Below are 16727 nucleotides of genomic sequence, written 5' to 3' on the forward strand. Positions count from 1 at the left end.
AAACAAATATTGAAGGTGAAGAATAAATTATAGTGTTAACTATAACATGAGGAATCTAAGCCTGTCTCATCTTTGTATCAAAATGATAAAAAAATTATGGTGTACCTGAGAAATAATTGACAGTAGACAATAAAGCGTCATGGGATGTCACTAATAGTAGAGGGAAAGGGGACTTGTTCACTTCTGCTGCAGCAAACATAATTTGGGTGTCCTCTTATAAAAACCAGTTCTAACTCTTTCCTCACCTCAGAAGGCCTTTGCAAGCTCCAGTGGCTTTTACATTTTGACCTGACTATAACCTCTCCTCTCACTCAGAGAAAGAATTGCCACAAATACTGCTTACTAGTTGGAATGCTCTTGATTTCCTGAAAACCGGCTTGCAGCTGCACGGGGAGGTAGCTGGCTGTAGAGCCCAGGAGCTTCTGTGGTTTGCTCTTGGTCAGTCTGTGTCTGCTATTACAGTGGGGAAGTGGAACAGTGAAAGGGGAGGGGGAGGGAGAGGTGACTGAGGAGTCAAGAGTTCATGAATGAAGGTTAGGTCATCCTGCTTGTCAAACTTGAGGGCTTGAGTGGTCCTTGGTAGCCTGAATGTTGAGTGAAGTGGCACAGAAGACATTGCTGAACAAGGAGACTGCAGGCATCAGGACAACTTGCAGCAACCACAAAGGGAAGGCTGCTAGTAACTCTGTGGTTGATCTTGTTGCCTGTGTTTACATATTACTTATGGTTTTTTATTTTCAGTTTACATGTAAATTTTTAGAAGCTATAAATTTGTTTTGTTTAAAGATTTATTTCCTTGTTTGATGTATGAGCGCTGTATCTGCATGTGCACCTGCAGGCCAGAAGAGGCACCAGATTACAGTATAGATGGCTGTGAGCCACAGTATGGTTGTGGGACTTGAACTCAGGACCTCTGGAAGAGCAGCCAGTGCTCTTTGCTGCTGAGCCATCTCTCTAACCACCACCACCACCACCCCCTTTCTCTCTCTCTCTCTCTCTCTCTCTCTCTCTCTCTCTCTCTCTTTTTTCTGAGCTAAGGTCTGTGTTGTCCTAGCTGTCCTAGCATTCACTATGTAGACCAAGGTGGTTTTGAACTCACAGAGATTCACCTGCCTCTGCCTCCTGAATGCTGGGGTTGAAGGCACACACCACTACACTTGACTATAATACTCTTTAGGGAAAAGAATGTTCAGTGTAGTGTACCTGCATTTGAAAAGCAATATAGCCACTAATTATCCAGTTAGTTTTTTATAGCCAGTGGTTACGATTTGCTAGGAAGGACTAGAGTTGTTTTGCCATAAGTAAGCTTTTGTTTATGTGTCAGATGGCATATAGGAACTGAGTAGCCAGAGGGAAAGGCTGCAATTACAATGTATTGCCTGCTGATTGAAGAGTTAGCCTTTACTCCTTGGCGTGGAACGTAGATGTATGATGTTAAGCTTGGTCGGTAGAGGGTGCAAGAAGGCTCCGATGGAAGAGAGCTCCTCGTGGCTCTGGTTGCTGCATTTGTACTTTCTTGCTCTTATGGGCCGTCCGCAGATGTATATGTGGGGCACACGGTAGTCACCAGCAGTGGCCCCTCGTGTGTGAACGCAGTGGGAGCTGGGTGGAGAGAGGTCCCCTCTGTGCAGGAGTGTACTCTGTGTGAGCACAGGTCCCCTCTGTGCAGTGTAGACTCTGGTCTGATAGCCCGCAGGGAACAGCGCACCCACTGCTGGGCAGCGCCTTAGAGCCAGACTTGGGCGCAGGGTAAGATGCTGGGACTGAAGACAGTGGCTCTTCTCATCTGCATGCTCACCAGGCAGGCCCAGCCCTGCTACCTTCTGAGACAGGTGAGAGCTGACTAGTTAAAGATGGTGGCTGCAGACAGCCTTTTCTCCACAAAGAAGCTACATTTGGGACTCCGCCCCAGGACTCCAGTCTGGGCCCTAAGGCCACCTGTTTAAGTAAAGATTGGAGAAGGCCGTGGGGTCTCATTGGTGCTATAGTGGGGAGGGGGGTGCAGGAGTGTGCTCTGTGTATGCACAGTTTCTTAACCATTTCCCACCTTTTTCTTTCTCTTAAGAAACCAAAAGAGGAGGAGGAGAGATGGATTTTGCATCTAAAGACATGGCTGAGGTAAGCCAAATTTGCCACTTTGTTCATAGAGAGGCTTCTTAGCTTCCAAATACTACTGAAATTCAGGAATCTTTTCAAGAGACTCAAGTGATTTGGGGAAGAGGAAACTGTGCTTGTGGAACCAGCCTAGGGCATCTGCTTCATACAAACTGCATCTGTTGTCTAGAATTTCCATTTCCCGGGCTTTGGTTCATTTACAAGAACAAATCTTGATGGTGAACCTGATCATTTAGCAGGGAATTTGAGAAGCAAAGTTATTTCAGTCTTTGTTGTCCATTCTAAGGTCACTGTAGTGACATTCTTGCTTAAAAATTATAACAGCCTGGGGTGTCTGCCCGGCCTCTTCACTTCACCAGATGAAAAACCCTTATTGTATTTCTTTTGCTTTGTTTTGTTTTTCAAGAATAGGGTTTTTCTCTGTAGCCGTGGCTGTCATAGAACTCAACTCTTTAGACCAATTGGCCTCAAACTTACAAAGATTCACCTGCCTCTGCCTCCTGAGTGCTGGGATTAAAGCCATGAGCCACCACCGCTCAGCCTCTATTTTTGTATACATTAGTAAAGAATTCCTGCAAAAAACTCAGGTTTAGAACATTGGCCCCATGATCATGTTGACAGAAACAAGTGGCGTAAGTACTTACTCTGCATCGCTGTCGTTTGAGGTTCTTCTCAAATGTGGCCTTGGCGCAGTAGGAGAGGGTCAGGAAAGAGTTCTCAGAATGCATTCAACTCAAGTAGAAAATTGTCAAAGAAACACCAGAAAATAAAAAAAAGGGGGGCTAGAGAGAAACGGCTCAGCAGTTAAGATCACTGGCTGCTCTTCCAGAGACACAGGTTCAATTCCCAGCACCCACATGGCAGGTCAGCATCATTTCTAGTTCCATTCTCTGGGGATCCGCCACCTGAAGACACTGCCCAACAGTGGGTGTACTGCTCTCCTTCTGTGGGTACAGGCACACATGTGCAAAGGCACATATACAGGCAAAATTCCCACACACACAAAATAAAAACAAGTCTTAAAAAAATGGCCGTTGCACTCACAAACTCATGCAGCCACTGCCCAGGGTCAGGCTGACAAGAATAGCCAACATTCCCATAGGCAGCTGGCCTGGACTCAGCGGGTTAAAAGAACAAAGGCATGGGAAGGCAGCCAGGGGACTGTCTGGAAGAAGCATAAGGGAACGTTGAGAGTGTGCACAGTGAATTTACATATCGTCCTCCAGTCCCGTGCAGCGCCCATCTTTGCATGTGCCTTTCTCAGATTGTATTTTCTGACCGTATAGTTTAGCCAGGGCCATCTGTGTGACTCATGGGTTGGTTGGTTTGTTTTGAGACAGGGTTGCAATGTGTAGCCTTGACTGGCTTAGAACTCACTTTGTAGACCAGGATAGCCCAAACTCAAGAGATCCTTGTGCCTCCTCCTTAATGCTGGGACTGAAAATGTAGGCTACCACACCCAGCTGTAACTCAGTTGGAACTTCCCGCTAGTCCCTGGTTGGGTCACCAATGGGTATACAACTGATGATAATGATTCCCCTGTTCCTTGGTCATTGGTTTTTGCTTTTGTTTACGTTTGGTGAGTTTCACACCATGTCCTCTGCTCTTCTCTCCATCCCCTCATAGGCTCCCTTACCCTTACACCCTCCTCCCAAATTAAAAAACACAGAAACAAAAAGCAATAAAAAAAAAATCTCTTCGTGGAAGCTGTGGTATGTCACAGTGTGTCCTGTATCTTTGTCCACAGTTTTTTTTAAAGATTTTTATGTATATGAGTGCTATATCTGCATGTATACTTGCAGACCAGAAGAGGGCTCCAGATCAAGTCTAGATGGTTGTGAGTCATCATATGGTTGCTGGGAATTGAACTCGGGACCTCTGGAAGAGCAAACCATGTTCTTGGTTAAGGGCGCTGAGCCATCTCTCCAGCCCTGTCCATACATTTTCACTTGCAGATGTTCATTGCGAGGAGTCTGGTCTGGTTCCAGACTCTGGCTTCTGTGTCACCATCAGTATTGGATTCACACTGGGTCTTCTCCCAGTACTGCCCTGTGTCATGGAGCTTTGGATCTGAAGGACTGGCTCTTTCACGTGCTCCAGCAGCTCACAGATGGAGTTTGGGGTAGGCCAATTCAAAGCTCTGGATCTGGGCTTGAGTGGCAGCTGAGCTGGACAGCCTGCCGGCTCCCCAGTGCCACCATTCAGGTGGAAAAAAGCCAGCGAGCAGGTCTGTCCAGAGCCTGTTGGGCTCCTTGTTCCCACCTGACGTTCACGTGAAAGGGCCCAGCTCTGTTATTCAGGGAACACTGTCTTCTTCACCATCTTTTCTGTTGTCTTCAAAGTTTTGTCTTAATTTCACAAATGGCATGTGTGTGTGTGGTTTCAGGGCTTGAAGTTCAAAGATGTGGTCATTTACTTGGCTCAAGAGGAGTGGGCAAGCATGCACAGTTCCCACAGGGATTTGTACCGGGATGTAATGTTGGAGAATTACAGCAACTTGATTTCCCTAGGTAAGTTCACCTTCTCAAAATTCAGAACTGGCTTTACAGAATTTTCATTTCCTTCATGGCGAAAGTTGGGTTTTGTTTTGTTTTTTTCTTTTATGTTTCTAATTTTATTATATATATAGGTGTTTTGCCTGCATGTATGTCTGTGTACCATATGCATGCCTGGTACCCATGGAAACCAGAAGTGTGCATCAGATCCCCTAGAATTTGAATTACAAATGGTTGTGAGCTGTCATGTGGGTGCTAAGAATTGAACTCTAGTTCTACAATAGTAGTGAGGGTTCTTAACTTCTGCGCCATCTCTCTAGCCCCTGTTGATTTGTTTTGTTTGAGACAAAGTCTGCTCTGTAGCCCAGGCTGGTCTGAAACTAACAGTCTTCCTTCCGCGGCTTTCTAAGTGCTGGAGAAATAGGCGTGCTCTGCCGAAAGCTTTGTTGACTTCTTCATGAACACTTTTCAAGCACTGGGCTGAATTAATGCTGCTACGCTGAGGCGGGCACACAGGGACACACAAGGATGTTGTCTTCACCCTCTGACGTTCACTCGCTTTGACCCTTAAGTTATTTTTTTCTTTATTATTATTGGAGTGGGAGTGGCATGCTCACAGAGGTCAGAGGGCAACTCTGTGGAGTTGCTTCTCTCCTTCTTTACATGGTTCCCAGGATTAACTTTAGCTTACTGGCCCAGGCTCTCTCTCTCTCACCATCTCTCCTTCTCTCTAATGAAAAAAGAGTTTTTTCATGCAATATATTCTGATTACATTTCCTCTCCACTCCCCCCATCCCCACCAGAAATCCAACTCATCCAACTCTTTCTCTTTTTAGAAAACAACACAGCATAGGACTAAACAAACGGGGGGTGGGGGTGGCTGTAAAAGCACAAGACACACAGTCAATCAGTAGACGCACACTGGTTATGCATGTAAGATAGAAGCAAAAGATGTGTTAAGGTTAGAGACAGAAGAAACTCGAAAGTTTCTTATGAGAGAAAACCTCCAACAGTACCGTGGAGTTGGCTGTATACTGCTGAGCATGGGGCCTTCCCCTAAGTGTGGTTTCTATACCCAGTGAGAGTCCTTTGGAGAAAACTGAATTTCTCCCTTGTGGGGGTTGTCACTTTGAGATAGTAGCTTCTGGGTTAGGAGGGGCTTCTGGCCACTTCTCTCAGGGCTGAGACCCCATTTTTATCCCTTGACAATGATGGATTTATTTTACTATAGTCTCACTATGTAGCCCTGGTGGGTCTTGAACCTACAAAGATCTACCACTTCCTCTCGAGTTCGACGATTAAATGCATGCACCACCATGCCTGGCCTTCTGGATTGATTGTAATTCTGACATGCACAGAATGAACTTTCCCTTTTGTCTTTGGACAGGTCTTGCTGATACTAAGCCAAGTGTGATCTGCCTTTTAGAGCAGGGGAAAGAGCCCTGGATGGTTATGAGGAATGAGACAAAAATGTGGCAGCCTGGTAAGTGATGGGACTGGAAGACAGGGCAGGTTGTCACCCGGCTCGTCTGAGAGGCTGGTAGAAAGCTCGCTGTCAGCCAAAGCCTGCGGTCTGGGCAGATGGGCCCTCAGCACAGGGCTCTTCCCGGCCATGGCTCCCTCTCATTCAGAGAAGAACCCAGGGCAGCCATTTTGCCTATATTTTGAGTCTTGTTTTCTCTTGGCTTTTTGGTTTTTCAAGACAGGGTTTCTCTGTGTAGCCCTGGCTATCCTAGAACTCCCTCTGTAGGCCAGACTGGCCTCCAACTCGCAGAGGTCTACCTACTCCTGAATGCTGGGCTTAAAGGTGTGCACCGCCACCACCAGCTCTCCTGGCTTCTTAAGACACCTTCATTGAGATAAAAGTTGCAGACCATAAAGGTCATCCATTTAAAGTGAGCGGCAGGACAGGCTTTGGTATGCAGCAGTCTTTGTACGCCCAGCACAAGCAACCCCTAATTGACTTTCTGGTTGTACATGTGTGCCTGCCTGGGCAATAACAGTAGTGACGTCAAACAGTGTTCTCAGGGTTCATCATCCTTTTATGTTGTATCGATGGGGGAGCACACCGCACTTCCCTCCGCTCACTGCCCGGTGTGGGGACTGTCTTCAGTCTCGTGGACTGTGTGGAATGCTCTTGTCTCTTTTGCTATTTGGTGTTTTTATCATTAAATGGTTTTAGAATTCTTGTATAAAAGCAGACTGCGGGTCATACTAGCCTCTGAGCTAGCTGGGAAATATTCCTTCCTTTTCCAACTATGAAGACTTTTTTTTTTTTTTTTTAAGAATTTAAGGTTTGGGAGTTAGTTCAAGTCATTGGAGTCCACTCTTCACAAGCATGGGGACCCATAAAAATGCCAGGCATGGTAGTGTGTACCTATAATCCTGGCCTGGGAAAATCAGGGATAGGAGGTTCGCTAGGGCTCACTAGCCAGCCAATCTAGCATAGCCGGTGAGCTGCAGGCTAATGAGAGACTGTCTCAGAGGAGGTAGATGGTGTTTGTAAGAAAGGTGCTCAAGGCTGACCTTAATCTCTAAGCTTTTCCTCTGGCTGTCTTGAGTAAGGAGGAGGTTCTGACAGAAGGAGCTATGACCTCCCTTAAACAGCACATTCTGCCTACATGTGGGGAGGAGGTGAGGGGTGGCGGCAGAACTAGCACGGTGTAGAGCAGAGTGTGACTCTTCAGCTGTGAACAAGGGGACTGAGAGACAGGACAGAAACCCAACATCCATGCGTGGTCTGAGGCTAGATATGGAAGCTGCTCTTAGCCTTGCTTATATTCTCAGTTTTCTTAGGCAGTACCTGGGCATCAGGTTTGGAGTACGTTTGTCTGATTCGGGAGCCCACCAGGGTGGAAAGACCATGGCCTTCACCTTCCCTTATGAGCTGTCTTCATCATCTCTCCTCTCATGCCTTCTCTCTCTCTAAATTGCAATGTTGTTACCAGTTGCTCACCTTTTCATGCCTTTAGTGTAAAAACCCGCATTTTCTCACTATCTTACAGATTGGGAGTCTAGAAGAAAAGGCAAGAACTTACTTCCAAACGACAGTTACAAAATTAAATCACTGCAAGAAAAGGTGGCAAAAAAACCTAAACACTCCAGGGACAGCAGGGCCAGAGGTGACAGAGAAGTCACACGCTGGGTGGAGGGGCAGCAGGTCCATCAGGAGGGGCATTTGGGACAAACTGTGGAAAGGCCTGTGGAGAGCCCCACGGCCATCCAGTGCACAGCCAATAGGGAAGCTCAGTCTCAGGGAACAGCCGGTGAGTGGGGGAAGTGTGAGCGAACGGCCACGCGCCAACCGGATCCCGATGACGACAAGCAAGTTGACGCTACGAGAAAAGGCGCTGCGTGCGCACAGCCTGGGAAGGCCTTGGGCAGCAAGTCAGGCTTGGCCGGGCATCACAGGCGCCATGAAAGCAAAAAAGGCAGTGACAGTAAGAAAAGTGCCCTTAGTTCTGGTCCTGACGCTTTGAAGCCTCAGGGAACTCAGAGTAGTGAGAAGTCCCATAAGTGTAAGGAGTGTGGGAAAAGCTTCCATTCTGCCTCCCAGCTCGGCCACCATCAAAAGCTGCACACGGGTGAGAAGCCCTACAAGTGTCGGGAGTGTGGGAAGGCGTTCCCCTCGAACGCACAGCTTAGTCTCCACCAGAGGGTTCACACCGATGAGACGTGCTTTGAGTGCAAGGAGTGTGGGAAAGCCTTCATCCGGCCCTCACATCTTCTCCGTCACCAGCGGATCCACACCGGGGAGAAGCCCCACAAGTGTAAGGAGTGCGGGAAGGCCTTCCGCTACGACACGCAGCTTAGCCTTCACCTGCTGTCGCATGCTGGGGCGAGAGGCTACGCGTGTCCAGAGTGTGACAGGGTGTACAGCTGTGCCTCGCAGCTCGCCCTACACCAGATGACGCACACCGGGGAGAAGCCCCACAAGTGTCAGGAGTGCGGGAAGGGCTTTATTTCTGACTCCCATCTCCTTCGCCACCAGAGTGTGCACACTGGCGAGAAGCCCTATAAATGTAAGGAGTGTGGCAAAGGCTTCCGGCGAGGGTCGGAGCTCGCCCGGCATCAGCGAGCCCATGCTGGTGAGAAGCCCTACAAGTGTCAGGAGTGCGGGAAGGCGTTCACCTGCACCACGGAGCTTCTTAGACACCAGAAGGTTCACACTGGGGACAGGCCCCACAAGTGTCAGGAGTGCGGCAAGGCCTTCATTCGAAGATCAGAACTAACGCACCACCAACGAAGCCACAGCGGCGAGAAGCCCTACGAGTGCAAGGAGTGCGGGAAGACCTTCGGCAGAGGCTCGGAGCTCAGTCGGCACCAGAAAATCCACACTGGAGAGAAGCCCTACAAGTGCAAGCAATGTGGGAAGGCCTTCATCCGAGGCTCCCACCTCACTCAGCATCAGAGAATCCACACAGGCCACAGGAGCGAGTGAGCGCTGCCATCAGAGAGCTCGGCAGCTTAAACCCCCTGTGGTGACTAACACGTGGGAGACCAAGGTCAGGGGGTTTCTTATTGGCACTTGAATTCACACTCACAGGTAATTGAGTCAAGACGTGATGGACATTTGTCACCAGTAAGAAACCCTATAATTACCGAAGTTGGCAGCGACTGACTTGTTTCAGAATTTATCACAAGTCTTCAGTTGATGAAAAACTGGAAAGTTCAATGGATGTAAGGAAAGTAGGAATGCCCTTAAGTGGCCCAGAGCCAAATAGTCCTCAGGGAATTCATCTCAGGGCCAGGCTGAGGCTGGCAGAGAAATTAGCGATTGGGTTAAGCCTACACTTCTGCTAACAGTGCAGCACCTCATTCGTCCCTTCCATGAAATGGTTGCAAGGTCATTCTATAAACTTAACGTGAGCTGAGGAAGTGTGGAAAAGGACTTAACCATGTTTACTTCTTACCCTCAAGAGTTCACACCTTACTTACTGACGATTACATTCTTTTATAAATTAGCAATGTTAGCACCATATTGCCAGTTACTTTTGTGGAATAGCATCCAACCGAGTGTTTAAAGTGCCAAATGCAGCAGGGCGTGGTGTGCCATGCCTGTAATACAAGCACCTGGGAGCCAGAGGCAGGGGGATCACAAGTTTCAGGCTGGCTTCAAGACTGAGTTTTTTTTTTTTTTTTTAAACCAGTTATGGGGAAGCTATGCCTTTGTTATTTTCACTGTTGTGAGCTTTCCTATAACCATCTTAGAAGAGGGGCGCCTTACGTGTCCAGTGATTGGAGGGACATCTTACATCGTCTCTTAGGAAGGAAAACTTAAAGCTTTTGTTCATAGTTTGCCCTTCTGCTGGTCAGAAGACTCAGAACTGAGCTGCAGTGAGGTTGCTGGTAGGGGGGGCTGGGGTGGAGGGAGCCATTTGGATGCCTTAATAAAGTCTCCCTGAGCCGGTGTGGTGGCACACCCATCACCCCAGAACTCGGGGACAGGACAGAACCTCAAGGCCATTCTGGGCTACCTAGTGAGCTGTGGGGGAGCCTGGACAACAGGAGTTCCAGCCTCAGAAAAGAACTTTCATAAACAAAAGCCATGCCTTGATATGTATACGGGAGAACTGGAAAATAGCAAAGCTTTAGCCAAGAGCCAAGAGCCAAGTCTCCGCAGGAAGCTAAAGATGCCTATATGTAAATACATTTATACTTAAATGTCCATTAGGGATAAATGATACTATATATGGAGATGCATCCGCTGTGACTGAAGCTATTCTCTGAGGAAAATGAACTTTTCCCTTCGTATGTGTCAAAGCGGGGAGGCTAGGAGTCTGTGGTGACCAGTTTCAGTACCTAGTCCCGACAATTCTCAGTAAACATTCTATCCAAGCAGCAACTCCAATAGATGAAGAAATGAACAAAATGAAACCCGGCACTGCAGAAACTCGGAATAGGTAGGTGACAGACACACCCCGTGCTGTCATGAGCTGGAGAGGAAGTTCACGGGAGTTCGCATGGCTGGGACGAGCAGAGACAAGGCCTCTGCAACGGCAGCATTCTCCCTCTTTGGCGTCACTGACCGCCGCAGTCTGGTTCCCTAGCCTTGCACACTGTGCGCTTGCTCTCGTGCGGTAGAGCTCTGAGCAGGGCTCAGATGCAGGGCCTTCCCCGGCGCGGGAGCATGCCTGTGCTGCCAGGTCCCTGCTTTGTGAGGCTGAGACCGCCTGGGAAATGCAGTGTAGTGACGTGTCCTTTCTGTGGACTTGCAGAATAAGAAATGCAGGCACAGAAAGTTAAAAGACTCGGCTTTTTACAGTATACATACCTCTTGGAAAATGAGCATTTAAATATATTTTTTACACAGATATATTCATCAGGAATTTATATTCAGCACAGAGAAGCATTATTTTCTTAAACATATTATTGAGCTATATAATCAACTTCATTTTAGTAAGATGTAGGGTGTTTACTCACAGCATTTGATAATGTATTTTTATTGCTGCTTTTTACCATATACCTTAAATCTCAGAAAAGTATTGTTTTCCTGAATGAAATTAAAACCAAGGAGAACCTGCTTAAGGAACTACACTCATTCCTCTAAAACTGAGTCATCTGACAGCTAAAAAAATCTTCTACCTCTTCAGGGCCCAAGACACTCACAGCTATGGAGCTAGCAAACATTTTTACCAAATCGGGGAAAGGGCAGCATCTAAAACCAGGACGGTTATTTACAAACCCATCTTCCTTGACACCAGCGAGTCTCATCCAGCAGCCCGGGCGCTGCACAGCACGGTGCTTTGCCCAGAAAGCATGTGTAGCAGGGCTAGGAAGCGAATGAGTGAGTACCCAAGCAGGGGCCTGCTGGGAAGTCCGAGGTCTCGGCTCCTGGTCTGCGGACTTCCACGGTGAGAGCAGTTGCCATCCAGTGGCCCGCATCTGCCTCACTGGAGACCAGCACCACGTGGTGAGGAAAGCTGCTAATTCCTGCACAGCCTCCTGGGGACAGTTGATAACGGGATCCAGGTAGGCGGCTGTGTAGGTGCACACGGGTGGAGGCCTGAGGTCGACCTAGGCTGTCCTGCCTCGGGAGCCTCCACTTCGTTTTTCTGATGGGCGACCTGGTGGGGAGCTGGGACTTGCCAGTCAGGCTCAGCTGCCTGACCCAGAGGCCCACTTGGCTCTGCCTCCCTGGGCAGGCGCCCGTCGGTTCGGGAGATTTGGAACTCTGGTCCTGTGCTTGCATGGCAAGCCCTTACTGAGCCATCTCCCCGCCCATCAAGTACTTCTTCAAGGGGAGAAGCGATTACTGAGTTTCGGTCTGCACTGGTAGATTAACCCCATAGATCTATCTAAAATTCTAACTACTCTTCTAAGAGGAGCACTTGCACATTTTATAGGAGTTCATTAAATTAACGAGAGCAGCGTTTTAAAGGTGGTATTAGTACTGATTGCAGAGTTGGAAAGATGGCGTTTTAATTTTCTGCTCCTGTATACATCATTTTTTCAAGACTTGAATGTCCTCCGGAGGTTATCCAGAGAGGCGGCGGCGTGCGCTGTCTGCATGTAACAGTCCGTGGGCGCACACTGCATCCTCACTGTCGGGATGCACTCCCACACAGGCTCGCTCTGGTGACAGGGTATGTTCAGGTGGGGAGTGACTGAGCAGGACCGTGTGTGCCCACAGTGCAGCCTCCTCCTCTCACTGATAGAAACACCGAGGGCGACTTTCTGGTCAGTGCTCACCGCTCTGCTGACAGCGTCCCGGAACACAGACAAGCCGCGTGGTCACAGCTCATTCTTCCAGCGACTGTCGCTTCACCGTCAGCGACGAGAGCCCAGGACACGGGATTACCGCGTATGTGCTGCTGCCTCTGCTCCTATAGAGCAGCTGGATTCCTGTCTTCACAGACTGCCACGTTTGAAACACACCTGCCTTACTGTTTCTGTGGGAAGCTCACCATTACCTCAACAGGAACAAGTGTTTCTTAACTGTGTCAGCCAGATTGAAAACGTGCCTTCTGTTTGCACTTCTTGACGGCTCCCAAGACAGCATCTCCGGGGCCTGTGGGTCATTTGAGCTTTGTTTCTGTGAATTGCACATTATTATCAGTCTCCCTTTGTAAAATTGGAGTTGTTTTTTGAGACATTTGTAGAAAGATGGCCAGGAGGTCATGTTTCCATGTGGGCCATAGATTGTCCTCATCTGGCATATGTCATTTGCCCTTGTTTATGCCAAATGGTGTCTTATGAGGGGCCACACAATATTTGAGGTTGGGGCCTCTGCAGCGAGGAGAACCAGTGCCTGCTGAGAACCAGTGGTTCTCGGCCTCTTCCACCACATCCCCAGCAGAGGTTTGCCAGTGTCCACAGGCATTTTTGTTTGCCACTTTAAAGATGATTGCTGCTTGTGTCTAGTGGACGGAGACCAGAGATCCTTCTCAGTGTCTTGTGATGCACAACACGGCCCCCAAAACAAGTGATGATGTCACACTAACATGTCTGTTTCTTTCCAGAACAGAACCGGATTTGGTGAAACATTCACAGAAACAAGCAGCTGGCCCACCCTGTTTTGAATAGTGTTTATCTGTAAGCTGTTTACTGGTTCTGTTTCTGAAATAACCTTTACCTCAAGTCCATATTTTATGGCTTTAATCTTCATGCCTAAAAATACAGAGAACCAGTAGCGTGTGTGTAATGACAGCCTGCTATTTTTGAAGCATGGGTTTTTGTTTGCTTGGTTTACATTGAAACTTTATGAAATAAATAAATCAGACAAAATAAGTCATTCTCCTTTGTGAAGCCATTTCCTGTGCTTACAGGGGCTAACCTCGTACACTGGGTCTATAAAGTCAACCAAACTACACATGGGTGACGCAGTCTGTTAGACTTGAGACACGTCCTTCCCTGACCCTCAACTATGTGGGACTGACGAGGACATACCTTGCTGAACCTGCTCTCTCCCACCGGTATGAGAACAACAGAAGCAGGGAACATCTGTATCTGTTGAGCACTGAGGGATGCAGTAAAGGTTTTTCATTTAAATAGCATTCAGCAAAACCAAGGAACAATGCTTACAAGCTGCCAGGCCTAGGAAGAAAGAACAGAACCACATGCCTGATGTCCAGCAGCATGAGTGAGGGGAGGTGCCACACTCCCGCTTTACCAGGGGCGAGAAGCTGGAGGCTGACATGACCACCTCAGGAGGCACGTCTGCTGCCCCATGCATGGACCTGTGGAGTCCCAGGAAAAGGTGCCGGTAACGGCCCAAGTAGGGCCTGCAGGGCATTCCGAAGTTGCCAGGGAAGTTGCAGATCCAGAGAGGAACCCCCAGGAGTCCAAGGCTCACTGAGGACAGTGTGTGACCTCAGAGGAAACCACAGCTAGAGCTCTGGTCCTAAACACCAGCCCCACAAAAGAAAACACCTCAACCCCATGGCCACGTCTATGAATGCTGTACACTGAAAAGAGAAAACTATCCAAAATAGAATAGGATTTTAAAAAAAGAACTAAGAAAAAGCAAATTATGGAAACGAAAAATTCTGTAAGCCAAAGTAAAGGTCTTAGCAGTAGAGTGGGCTGTGGGAAACAGCAGGGCTGGAAGACAAGGGAGAGAGGAATGAGGTCATTCAGCAAAGGTCAATATCCTTAATGAAAAGGAGCTGTAGAGATGGTCTCCGTGGTTAAGAGTACAGGTCACTCTTCCAAGGACTTGGATTCAATTCCATTATCCCCACACTTCCCTCATTTTCGGATTAATAAAGAGCTCACAGCCTAGAGCGGGGGAAGAGAGGAAAGGGGAAACTCTGGGAATGAATCAGGCAGGATTCAGCAGCCAGACTCCCCAGGACATGGTGAGAGGTATTATAGTCCTGTGGCAAACATGGACTATAATAAAGAGGGTTACTTAATTATACAAGATAGGTGGGAGGTAGCCAGCTACGTCCTAGGTTAAATAGTCTCGGTCATTACTGGGAGCTGGTGGGTCGGGACTGCCCAGCGATACTGCTGCACCACGACAACACCAAATCTAGTTATGGACATAACGAACACAAGCGCTCTCCGTAGCTCTTCCCTCCACTCCCCCTGGTGTATCCTTCAGGTTCACCAGCACAGCATCTGGCTCTCAGCTTTTCCCTAGAAAGCATAATGGGGAACGAATCCTACCACATACGCTTTCAGTGAAAGAAGTGCTCAAGTGAGCGAAGTCGGCTTCTTCCTGCCCTCACCTCTTCGTTGCTTAGCGCGTTATGAACTGGTCTCACATGCCGCTTGAAGCCTCTCGGCTCCTACAGCACCTTCTTAATAAAGCCCATGCCCAATCAGGTGAGCAAAGCCTCACACGTTCCGTGCCATCTGTCTCAGCTGAGGTTATGCTGCCGAGATAAAAAACCATTACCAAAAGCAGCTTAACACCTTACACATCAGTCACAGTCCACTGAGGGAAACCAAGGCAGGGACTAAAACGGGGAGGGAATCAGGAGCTGGTGCAGAGGCATGGAGGGCTCTGCTTACTGGCCCACTCCTCATGGCTTGCTCGGCTGCTTTCTAGCGGACCCAGGAACCTAGGAGCACCCCCACCCCCACTCTACCACTGGACCCTCCCTCATCAATCATCAACCAGGACAATGCCCCCAGGCTCTTCTACAGTCTCAGCTGGGGCTCCTTCCTCTTTGTGGCACCAAACCTGAGGTCCTGCTGAAGAAGGTTCCTGAGGTAGGCTGCTGACATGGCTTCCTGGTTAAAGGCCTTTACCATTATACTGATGACAATCCCCTGTCCCAGAGCCACACAGCAAGGGGGGAAAAAAGCATTCACCACCAACCCTGCAACCTGAGGTTCTTCCCCAGGACCGACATGGTAAAAAGACAATTTCTCAAAGTTGTCCTCTGACCGCCACACGTGTGTGCACACGGATGCACGCATGCACATGAGTGTGCACTTGTGCATGCACATGCAAAGGAAAAAGCCGGTGTGTGACCTCTGCCTATCATCCCAGCATGTGGCACTGAGATCAGCCTCGTCTACGCAGTTGCTTGCACTCAAGCCATACAGCGTGACCCTCTCAACAACAAAGCAGAAAATACACAACCAGTATTTAACAGTTTTGATCACAGCAGAACCATGACCTCAGTAGTGCTCAGCAGAAGATTTAAGCCCACCTAATACAGACACGTCCAGAGTCAGGCTGGATAGTCCCATCCTCTAGGAAACCACAGGCCCTGATTCAGGCGGGCAGCATGCCGAGCACTTGGGGAGCTACAAAGCAGCTCCCACAACCCTCCTCCCAGCACAACCAATCTGCCGGGTGCACTGAATCCAGGGAGACACTCGTGCCCGTCTGTGACATCATGCAAAGTGAGTCACAGGGAAAAGGAGCCAACAGACACGGGAGAAAGCCACAGGCAAGTCTTACTGTGGTGCTCGCTTTTAAGCTATTTCGTTTGGGGTTCCTTAAAGCCCCTCCCTTCCAATCTCTAACCCTAGGCAGGAAGGGAGAGGGTTAGTGGGAGGGGCGCACACCCCTTTACCTCTCCCGGCTGTTTAGGGTCGATGGGTTCTTTGGGGCTGTACCAATCTCCATCAACAGCAAAAGCAGCCGCAGGCTCCTCCCAGCCGCTGCAGTGAAGTGTTTCTCTGTCTCCAAACTGCCCTGTCCCACACGCCACCACGCGCAGCACACTTGTGCTTTCCGGGCTCTCAAATTTTATCCCTCCAGAGTCCTAGGCCACGCCCCTCTCCGTGCTGCACAAGGCAGGCCGTTACCAGCTGTCAGAGACCACAGCCCTGCAAGAGACAGTTGTCAGCTGTGAGCAAACTAAAGCTCAAACTAAAACACTTGGGATTAAAACACATTTACCTAATGAAACAGTTTTTAAAGAAACCAAACTTCCATCACTTCCAATACTGAAAACTACTTTACTGTTTAATTACTTTAGGTTTATTTTCTATGTATGGGTGTTTTGTCCACATGTATGTATGTGTGCCATGTGTGTCTCCTAACCAAAGAGGTCAACAGAGGGCATGGGATCCCCTGGAGCTGGACTTACAGATGGCTGTGAGTCAGCGGGTGGTTGCTGAGAGCTGAACCACAGTCCTCTGCATGTGCAGCTGGTGCTCCAAACCACTGAGCCACCTCTCCAGACCTTCACAGTTTTCTTTATCCCACAT

General features: G+C 48.6%; 1 protein-coding gene across 1 annotated transcript in view; it reads left to right on the plus strand.

The window, feature by feature from the left end:
• LOC110550686 (zinc finger protein 568-like) overlaps window positions 1–13340 on the plus strand; it is a 52135-nt gene extending 38795 nt beyond the window's left edge. The window contains exons 6-9 of the mRNA XM_021640722.2: window positions 2066–2118; window positions 4502–4625; window positions 5998–6093; window positions 7616–13340. Coding sequence (XP_021496397.2) covers window positions 2066–2118; window positions 4502–4625; window positions 5998–6093; window positions 7616–9051 — 1709 coding nt within the window. The 3' untranslated portion in view covers window positions 9052–13340. The remainder of the gene's footprint in view (window positions 1–2065; window positions 2119–4501; window positions 4626–5997; window positions 6094–7615) is intronic.
• The last annotated feature ends 3387 nt before the right edge of the window (window positions 13341–16727 follow it).

This window comes from Meriones unguiculatus, chromosome 14, assembly GCF_030254825.1.
Source record: "Meriones unguiculatus strain TT.TT164.6M chromosome 14, Bangor_MerUng_6.1, whole genome shotgun sequence".
In the NCBI taxonomy this organism is placed as follows: domain Eukaryota; kingdom Metazoa; phylum Chordata; class Mammalia; order Rodentia; family Muridae; genus Meriones; species Meriones unguiculatus.